The sequence below is a fragment of the Sebastes fasciatus genome, chromosome 13 (genome assembly GCF_043250625.1).
Source record: "Sebastes fasciatus isolate fSebFas1 chromosome 13, fSebFas1.pri, whole genome shotgun sequence".
Lineage (NCBI taxonomy): Eukaryota > Metazoa > Chordata > Actinopteri > Perciformes > Sebastidae > Sebastes > Sebastes fasciatus.
In genome coordinates, this window is record NC_133807.1 from 33,096,032 (window position 1) to 33,107,165 (window position 11,134).

General features: G+C 38.8%; 1 gene segment (V, D, J or C); it reads right to left on the minus strand.

Moving 5' to 3' along the window:
• Nucleotides 1-4,356: 4,356 nt before the first annotated feature.
• Nucleotides 4,357-5,273, minus strand: LOC141781333 (immunoglobulin heavy variable 3-30-3-like). The segment is given in 2 exon segments: nt 4,357-5,133; nt 5,222-5,273. Coding segments are annotated over 2 exon segments (366 nt in total).
• Between the last annotated feature and the right edge of the window lie 5,861 nt (nt 5,274-11,134).

Sequence of the window (11,134 nt, forward strand, 5' to 3'; positions counted from 1 at the left end):
GCAGCAGTCCTGTCCTATAGTCCATCATGTTAAACTGTGTGTCCACTGTCCTCTGTCCTCCTCTCTGCAGTCAGATAAGTAGAGGTGGAAGATATCTGAGTTTTGCATTGACTCCTCCTCACTAGAAGGAGTGAAGCTGATTTGTCTGCTAACTTTACTTTATTTGTCCCTCAGTTTTGGACCTCAGAGGACAGATTAAACAGTGTTGTCTTTTCAGTCTCTCCTCAAAACTTTATTTTCATCTCCTTACTGACCGTATTTAAAGAATCATCTCACTACGTCTCTTACAACTTTGTGTTTCTATTTTTTTTAACTTTATATCATTATTATTATTATTATTATTATTATTATTATTATTATTATTCCCTGTAAACAGCAGCAGATGAGAGCACATGGAGTGATCATATGCTCCAAACAAGTCAACTCTTTTCTGTCTCTCGTTTCTGATGTAAAATCTGTAAACTAGTCAGAACCATAAAAGTCCGACTGACTGATCATCTCAGGTGTGATTGATGTCATTTAGGTTAAAGGTTAGAAGTCCATCAGAGTCCTGGTGTCTTTGAGGAAAACATTATTTATAGGTTTCTTTGAGACAATCAACTTTTAAAAACGTATCTAGTTTAGGGTGGACTGAAGTTACCGGTTAACTTTCTAAATATATAAATGCTCCTTTTTTATCGCTGTGAAATGTTTTAATTTCAGAATTTGTGGATTTTATGTATTTACGTTTTATGTTTTTTTAATGATCTTCATGCATGTACTTATTAAGACATGTGGACCCAGTTTCACCACACTAATACAGAGAATTTAATCAACAGTATTACAAAATAAATTGATGCTGAGATAACAGAGTGTTCCCAGTGCTGGTGGTAAATAGAGGAAGTAGTTTTTGTATGACTCTCCTATTATCGTCTCTCACTGTGTGTCTCTGGCACAGTAATACACTGCTGTGTCCTCGGTCTTCAGACTGTTCATCTGTAGATAGACTTTACTGCTGGAGTCATCTCTGGAGATGGTGAATCTCCCCTGGACTGACTGGGAGTAATATTTAGAAGTACTGCCTGTGTGCACAAAAGCGATCCACTCCAGTCCTTTTCCAGGAGCCTGTCTGACCCAGTCCATAGGGTAGCTGCTGAGTGTGAATCCAGAGGCTGTACAGGTCAGTCTGTGGGATTCTCCAGGTCTTTTAGTCACTGGTTCAGATTCTGTCAGAGTCTGACCATCAACACCTGTCAAGATATAAAAATACATCATGAGAAATATGTCAGTGACACAAATAAGAACTATGTCAACTCATCATCAGTGTAAATGTTGACCTGTCCAGCAGCAGATGGTTAAAAGCAGCAGTCCTGTCCTATAGTCCATCATGTTAAACTGTGTGTCCACTGTCCTCTGTCCTCCTCTCTGCAGTCAGATAAGTAGAGGTGGAAGACATCTGAGCTTTGCATTGACTCCTCCTCTCAGTGTAGAACTGGATCTGAATGGATCTCAGTTCCTGTTTGGTGAAACTGGAGAATGAATGTTTAATGTACAGGAGTCATTCCTCCCAGTAGAATTTGTGCAATAGGTCGACAAACACATTATATATCATTTTGGTTGTCTTTCATTATTCAGCTCAGTCTGCATCGTGTGAAGACTTTGACATTAGTTTAGCAGTTTAACAATATAAAGTGAGTATTGTTAATTAAATTTTAATTAAAAAACAAAAAAAACAACCACCAAATATCACCTTAATGAATGTGGTTCATTATGTTCTACTGTTGATTTAGTGTTCATCAGTCATGTTTTTCAGTCAATACAAAGAAAGTCTGTTATTTCTGTTTTGTTTCCTGTTAGATGAAGAGCTTTTCAATCATTAGTGGTCTGAGGGCTCCTCCTCTGGTGGCTTCATGTTACAAGTGTTCAGGCACTGAGGGGTTTTTGTTCAGCTCAAACTTCATTATATCATAAATATCGATTTCTTTAATTTAATTTGCCCCAAAATAACATGGATGGTTCCCTACTATAGTCTTTGCAAAAAAATATATAATGACCACTACTTTGGTTGAATTTTGGGTGTTTTGATCAAATTAATATCATCTGTGGTCACAGGTGTCATTATTTGTTGCCGTGGTTTCAAACCAATATTCTGACTAAACTTTGACACATACCAGCCTGTGATAATCCATTAACATTATGTTCCTCTGATAATAGTCAAAATAATTCATAATTTCTGCTTTCTTTACTAAAACATTTGGTATAATTTTACGGAAATTAGGTTTATTAACGTTAATTTCATGCAGCAATTGTCAATATCGTATAAAACATATTTTTATATCACAATGAAGGAGACTAAACAAAACAGTAGATAAGTTGAACAGTTGAACATCTATTTATTGTCTCGATCCACAGTCCCTGTAGAACTCTGTGCATATTGATGGTTTAACTTCACTCCAAACTCCTGCAAACTAAAAGAAGTAAAGACTTCAATCTCAGGTTAGACAATTAGAAAAAAACAAAAAACATTTAACTACACAAATGCTATTTATTGTTCAGCTGCTGTGTTTAATGCAGCTCTGTTATGGAATAAGCAAGAATATGCCTATTTAGTGATGTGATTTCTACATTCACATCTCTGTTTAGAAATGTGTTTCTAATCAAACATTACTGGTTCTCACAAAGTGTTCAGTGTAACTGTATCCTATCAGTTTCTGGGACTACTTCAAGTGAAGACGTTCATCATGATTGTGGTCAGAATGAGTCCTGTAGGATTTTGTACAGCTGCTCAACCAACTCCAGTCACTGTGGCTCTCGAGCACAATAATAAACAGCAGAGTCTTCAGTCCTCAGACTGTTCATCTGCAGATACAGCTGCTGTCTGTTGTTGTCTCTGGAGATGGTGAACCGGCCCTGAACTGACTGGGAGTAGTAGTTAGTGCCGCTGGCAACGTTATGACTCCAGGCGATCCACTCCAGTCCTTTTCCAGGAGCCTGTCTGATCCAGCTCATATAGTATCTGCTGAATGTGAATCCAGAGGCTGTGCAGGTCAGTCTGTGGGATTCTCCAGGTCTTTTAATCACTGGTTCAGATTCTGTCAGAGTCTGACCATCAACACCTGTCAAGATATAAAAATACATCATGAGAAATATGTCAGTTACACAAATCAGAACTATGTCAACTCAACATCAGTGTAAATGTTGACCTGTCCAGCAGCAGATGGTTAAAAGCAGCAGTCCTGTCCTATAGTCCATCATGTTAAACTGTGTGTCCACTGTCCTCTGTTCTCCTCTCTGCAGTCAGATAAGTAGAGGTGGAAGACATCTGAGTTTTGCATTGACTCCTCCTCACAGGGAGGACTCAGCTGATCAGAGTTGATCTTTTATTATAATTAGTGGATAAATATGAGTTGTAATATCTTGATAAAAGTCACAATGAAGCAACTAAAGAGGGTCATTTAATATATGTAGACCCATTTCTACATGGATCAATGGTTTCCATCATTAGATCAGGTGAAAATAGGAACTGTGGTTTGATTTGGACAAATAGAGCATCATCAGTAGTTGTGTTAACGTCAGATCAGACCAATCAAATCACCTCTGTTCTTTCTTGATGTTCCTTCTAGTGCACAAGCTTTATCACATGATCAGTATGAGTCAATGAGTCAAACTCAGTCAGTCCTAGACTGTCCTCTGGAGGGTTGAAAGAGGGACTGTCAGTTTCCAGTCTCAGCATGGAGAAAGACTGGACATTGTTGTTTTGTTGATGACGTCTGTTCAACAGTCTGAACTCTGTGGATGTTGGATTCTGTCACTCTGTGCTGAGAGAGAGGGGGGGGGTCCTCTTTAGAGTGGAGATCCAACCTGTTAGTTGTTCTCAATCTTCTTCCACTCTGCATGCTGATTAAATGATTTCACTGAAATCACTTTGAAATGATTATTTATTGTTAATGTTTACATTTGGTATAATATTGGTGTTCTGGAGAACCGCTCATCCAAACAATTTTACACTCGACAGTTTGCTTCCTCGGGTCCTGAGTAATACACCTGACATGACATAGTTGCGATACACAACCAACTCGCGGTCAGAAACACTAGTGAAATACACTTGGCAGAGGTAATTTCCAAATAGGTGTATTAGTCTCTAGCTTTCACATAAACACACGGTTATAAAGTAGAGCGTTGATTTAATAACCAGAGGTATTTTGCTGACAGTTAACGCTGTTAGTGTAATAAGTTAGTATCAAGTCTGACACCGGAGAAATACACACAAAAAAAAACACACCCGCGGCTTAATCACACCGGTGAAATACACTCTGGTTGGATTCTGCTTCCAGTTGGCTATTCGCTTGTGTCTAACGTGTCCAAATTGCACCAAATTCGACACTGCATGCCATCGGGTTTCCAGCAATACACCCGCCAAGTCGATCTGATGGACGGTTCTGGAGATAATAAAACACAGAGGGACAGACTGACAGAGATTCTTTGCTTTAGAGTGAGATGTCGAGTCAAAGTGGTGAAACCTGATCAGTAATTTGAAAGCTGTTGGTCTGGAGGTGTGTGTGATTGTACAGTCTGGAGAGGTGCAGCAGCCACCGTTAATGGTTATACATCAGGTTTATTCTTTTCTTCCTATCACATCCAGTGTTTTAGTGCAATCATTGTATCTTGGTCTGAATCTGCAGCTTGGCCCCCTGATTCTGTATTTTGTTCTTATATTAGCACATATAGTAATTTCCTTGAACCCCAAACAAAGATGATAATCCTATGAGGTAGTTGTTGTCTATCAGTCCAGTCAGAATGAGTCCTGTAGGATTTTGTACAGCTGCTCAACCAACTCCAGTCACTGTGGCTCTCGAGCACAATAATAAACAGCAGAGTCTTCAGTCCTCAGACTGTTCATCTGCAGATACAGCTGCTGTCTGTTGTTGTCTCTGGAGACGGTGAACCGGCCCTGAACTGACTGGGAGTAGTGGATGCGATCACTGTCATATTCAATAATCGCGATCCACTCCAGTCCTTTTCCAGGAGCCTGTCTGATCCAGTTCATCCAAGAGCTACTAATGTCAACCCCAGAGGCTGTACAGGTCAGTCTGTGGGATTCTCCAGGTCTTTTGGTCACTGGTTCAGATTCTGTCAGAGTCTGACCATCAACACCTGTCAAGATATAAAAAATACATCATGAGAAATATGTCAGTTACACAAATAAAAACTATATCAACTCCACATCAGTGTAAATGTTGACCTGTCCAGCAGCAGATGGTTAAAAGCAGCAGTCCTGTCCTATAGTCCATCATGTTAAACTGTGTGTCCACTGTCCTCTGTCCTCTGTCCTCCTCTCTGCAGTCAGATAAGTAGAGGTGGAAGACATCTGAGTTTTGCATTGACTCCTCCTCACAGGGAGGAGTGAAGCTGATTACAGATTTCGTTGTTTTCCATAAACTAAGTAGTGGGAACATGTAGAGGCCTGAGAAAGGACATGTGGGGAACTCAACATGTGATTTTGATAACTCAAGTGTAATTGCTGAATGACACAAATTGTTACCCAGTTCTAGTCTGTTAGAGGATGTGAATGTGATTACTATTACAAACAAAACTTAAAAGTCATGTTGTTGTCTTTTACAAACCAACACAGAGGAAAGAAAACCACATTTAGACATCAACAGTCTCAATAAAACTGAGACTCAGTCAGTTATTCAGCATCACATTGTTGGTAAAAAACAGACAGGAAGTCAAACACCACAAAATCACCTGCAGCTCATCTAGTGGCGTTGTTATACTGCTCTTTACTGACATCATATTTTAGGTCTCCTACTGCCCCCTGTTGGTCTTTGTAAGAATACATTCTTTAAGGTTTTTGTACAGCTTCTCTGGTAACTTTAACCAGTGTGTGTCTCTGGCACAGTAATACACAGCAGAGTCTTCAGGCTGCACGTTCTGTCCGTTTAGAGTCACTGTGTTGCTGGAAGAGTCTGAGTCAATACTGAACTTGTTCTTCAGTGAATCTTTGTAGTATGTGGTTGAACCAACTCTCATTCCGATCCACTCCAGTCCTTTCCCTGCAGGCTGTCTGATCAAAGCTGTGTAGTGGCTGCTAACAGAATAAGAGACCTGACAGGTGATGGTCAGACGTTGACCTGGCTGCACAGTCACAGAGGCTGGCTGAGTCAACGTTTCACCCTTCACACCTGTTAAAAAAACAAGAACATGTTTTTTATCACAAAAATATCAAGTTGTACTGTAAAAGAAGAAGTGTTGACAGATCCAGAGAGACTCACATCCAGCTGCCAACAGCAGCAGCAGAGCTCCAGAGAACATGGTTGATGTTGAAGCTGACGTGCTGTGAACTCCTCTGACAGCCTGATGTGATGTTTTATAGCTGAAGCTCACTGAGTTTGCATATATAGAATCAAACATATATGAAGCATCAATGTTGGTCTAACTGGAGCCAATAGAAGAGTCTGTTCACTGTTTTTATATCTGCAGAGTGAAAACATGCCTGGAAATCACCTCTGCTTCACATCTCATATTTTAATGTCATTACACGCTAAATAGGAACATTTAGAAAAATGTCTCATCATTTACAGAAATTAAACAACCGTTAACTTTGCTTTTATCTATTAATGCATAAATCTATTCTGCTGACAACAATCTGATATTAAAACATGATGTATGTTCTTGTTTATTTAGATTAGGATCATTATTCTTAATATGAACATGAACATTTTCTTATTACATTCAGATTCAGAAAACTTTATTGTACCAACCTGTCAACATCCTCTCCATGTCTATAGGCTGTTGACCTCATTCATTTTACCATTGGACAGGACATGGGACGGATCAGGAATTACTTATTTAGGTATAACATTCACGTCACGCTTTACAGGACTGATTAGCAATTACTCCGATCCGTGTTGCACGGACGGACTGTGAAACCTTTTCTTCTGTGTAAAGGGGAACGTAGTGATGGGTAATTAATGCTTGATTCACAAGTCATATATATAAATGTAAGGAAGCGTAACACACAGTTAATAACTTTTTAAAATGTAACTTTATGGTTTTAAACCGTTTTTTATAACATGAAATGCACTTATTTAACAATTTTGTAAGGATAAAGAGGAAGTCAAAATCTGTTAAAATGCAGATTTTAACTGTCTCACAGTCAATACCTGTGTTTTTATAGTTTATGTATGTAAAGTACTAAGTTATGCAAAACGACAAAATATTTATTTCTTTAGGGATATTTTTTCTTGCACTTATACACTTTTAAATAGATTAATAACAGTGTTTTTTATGTATTTGAAAGCAGCATAACAAATGTATTTTTTTGTTGTAAAATTACATAAAATCCTGCTACTTTTATCAGTAAAGAATATTTTATTTTCACGGTTAGTTTTGTTAAAATTAGCATTCAAAAGCTGTTAAAAACAACAGATATTTAATGTATTCCATTTATACAGATTTATTTTGTTAAAACACATGACACATTTCAATAAACATTTAATTATTGTAATTTTTACATGATTTTTTTTCTCATTTTGAAATACAGGACAAAATGTCAAATGCTTGAGAAAAGAGGATTTTTTTTACAGTGTAGACGTTTCTCTGCAGTTTAAACACAACAACGATCCTTTGACTGCTAATATTATAATTTCATCACATATATAAACTCCATATAAGGTAGTGAGCTGTAGCTGTAGTTCAGCTCAGTTAAGATCTGATTTTAGTGATTTTATAAAATAATTTTCACTCATATTTATGACTCTCTTTAGATTCCACATCATTTACAGATATTATTGTGTCTTCATTTGTAATAAATGTTGAATTTGTAGAAGTTTAATTTCAGAAACCAGATGCTGTTTTTGGCCCTTTCATGAATAACTGATCTTTATTGTGTTTTTAATGTGTTTTCAGGAATATGTATAATGCAGGTATTAATTTATTGTTAATATAAAACAAGTTGTGAAAAAATTAAATATAAAAATAAATTATAGGCTAATTGTTGTGAAAAAACTCTTAATAAATATTCAAATATAAAGTTTATAATATAAAATATACAATAAATACTTCATGCTTTTCCTCAACCAGCCGAGTCAGAATGAGTCCTGTAGGATTTTGTACAGCTGCTCAACCAACTCCAGTCACTGTGGGTCTCGAGCACAATAATAAACAGCAGAGTCTTCAGTCCTCAGACTGTTCATCTGCAGATACAGCTGCTGTCTGTTGTTGTCTCTGGAGATGGTGAACCGGCCCTGAACTGACTGGGAGTAGTAGATGTAGCTGCTACTGCCACCATCAGTAGCGATCCACTCCAGTCCTTTTCCAGGAGCCTGTCTGACCCAGGCCATCCAGAAGCTGCTGAGTGTGAATCCAGAGGCTGTACAGGTCAGTCTGTGGGATTCTCCAGGTCTTTTAGTCACTGTGTAAGGTTGGCCGAGTGGCTAAGGCTTAAAAACTGAGAAATTCCAGTTAAGCAGTCCAGGTGTATTTATTAACACTTAGTGGAAACCAACAATCCAGTGCAAAAATAGGTACAGTGCAGGCCTGGCATCCAGGAAACAGGTTCTTCCAAAATAATGAAAAATATAAGCAAAATGACAAAAATATATATCAAGATACAGCATAGGCTATGCCCCTTTAAATGTTGGGCCCTTGCGGCTCTACAATATGGCTTGTCTCTCATCAGAGGTTTGCTCTCCACTGACCCCTCCTCCAGGTATTCCAGCCTCCTCTTTTATGAAGCTGGATCCTACTAAGTAAAACAAATAATAATTAATAATCAATCAAACAACAGCATAATAATATCCAGTCCAAAAAATAGGACATAATTTAGAATTAAATTATAAACCATTTAATATAACATTTTGAGGCAAGTAATTATTCAAACTAATTAAAATTACCTTGCCTATTATCAACCCCCCCAAACACCCCTCCAACTCTACTGTACTTGGTACCTTCTCTGGAAACCCCCCTTACATAAGCTATTGGTACGCTCCTGTTCGGTTTCGGCAGTCCAGGTCTAAACCAAGGAGCGCATCTACAGCAGAGAAGAAAGGATGACAAACCATTTACTGAACATCCATTTTACAATAAATGGAAATGTTCAATATTAATACTTATGCCTGTGTGTAATTCATAATACATTTTTACTTTGTATCACTATGACCCCCATTAAGAAATTGATTACTTTGTCGGCGGGTCTCCCGACATTTAGAAGTACTGATGCTACAGTAACACTTAACCCCGACACCTCCAAGCCGGCTTGATTTAATATATGATGATGGAGGTGGCGTTGCATCTTCCTTTACAGGGCACGGTCTAACCCGTGACACACTGGTTCAGATTCTGTCAGAGTCTGACCATCAACACCTGTCAAGATATAAAAATACATCATGAGAAATATGTCAGTTACACAAATCAGAACTATGTCAACTCAACATCAGTGTAAATGTTGACCTGTCCAGCAGCAGATGGTTAAAAGCAGCAGTCCTGTCCTATAGTCCATCATGTTAAACTGTGTGTCCACTGTCCTCTGTCCTCCTCTCTGCAGTCAGATAAGTAGAGGTGGAAGACATCTGAGTTTTGCATTGACTCCTCCTCACAGGGAGGATACGACTAGATCAGGCTTGATAAGGCTGTGAATGAGTCCTGTGATTGACTGGTGACCTGTCTATCACCTCTCCTCCTGTGTCACCTGGGATTGAATAAGCTAGTAGCTAACGGATGGACGGATGGATGGAATGTGAAAGTTCATTTAACATTCATCTGTCCTCTGTGTTTAAGGCTTATCTGACATGTTTCAGTTGAATTAGTCTAAAGTGCTTTATATTAAGATCCCATATTTCCTTCAGAGAAGCAGAAAACATGCTTGAGGTCTCCTCACTGATGTTGATGTCAGTTCATCAACATCTTGAATCCTCTCTCAACATCACCTGTACTGCCCTCTCCTGGCTTCATTCATATCTCACAGACAGACACCAGTTCATCAGCATTAACTGCATCTTTACCACGGCTACTCAAGGCGTCCCTCAGGGCTTTGTGCTTGGTCCTCTCCTGTTCATCCTCTACACGCTCCCCCTCTGTAATATCATCCGTCATCATGACCCCCACTTCAATTTCTACGCTGAAGATGTCCACCTCTACATATACACTAAATCCGTCATCACGGCGACTCTCTCCACCCTGAGAATTAATAAAAATGATCAATTATCCCTACAAAATACCACATTAAGACACCAAGACCTTGAGGAGCACCATAGAAAAAGCCATGCTGTGATTTGGGATCAAAAACTTTTGATATTTTGGAGATTTCTGAAAGGATGGCATTGTTTTGGCGTTTGGATGGCGAGCACTTCTGTTATTGTAAACTGCTCAGAAACCGCCTTATTGTCAATCTCGCTAGGAAAGCCATCCATCCCCTGAATGCTCTAGGTCTCTAGTTAGTAAAGTTTCATGAGGCTGTGATTATCCTAGAGGTCACTTCAGGTCATTTTATACAGTGAGCTCAAGTTTAAAAAAAAAAAATTGGTCTCACTACAATGAAATGTCTCCTATGGGGACTAATATCATCACATAGGAATTCAGTTGGGCTCATTGGATCTTCAAGAGTCTCAGCTTTACAGTGATACACAATTTATGGAATTCAAAACTGTTTAGGGACCCCAGTATGCAGAAATATTCAAACACACCATTTTAAAATAGGAGACAATAACACATTTATACTGCATTTGATTATCAAAAAGTGGGCATGTCTGTATTTAGCCCAACTTTGGAGCGTTATTGATTTCCTTCCCGACACTGTTGGTACCAATGAATTCTTCAGGTTCTTTAGTTTCATCTGATATCTGTGTCTTCACTCTAACCCTAAAACTGAACCTACTAGAGCCTCTGAAAGACAGTAAAGTCAGTTGGGATCGCGGGCGGTCTCAGGGGGGTTTTAGGTCTGTTTCTGTTTTCAGTGTGACAGTGAGCTGGTGTTGAAATCATTAGTGGTCTGAGGGCTCCTCCTCTGGTGGCTTCATGTTATAAGTGTTCAGGCACTGAGGGGTTTTTGTTCAGGTCTACTGATGGTTTGTGTTGTTGTGGCTGTCTGGCACAGTAATACACAGCAGAGTCTTCAGGCTGCACGTTCTGTCCGTTTAGAGTCACTGTCTTGCTG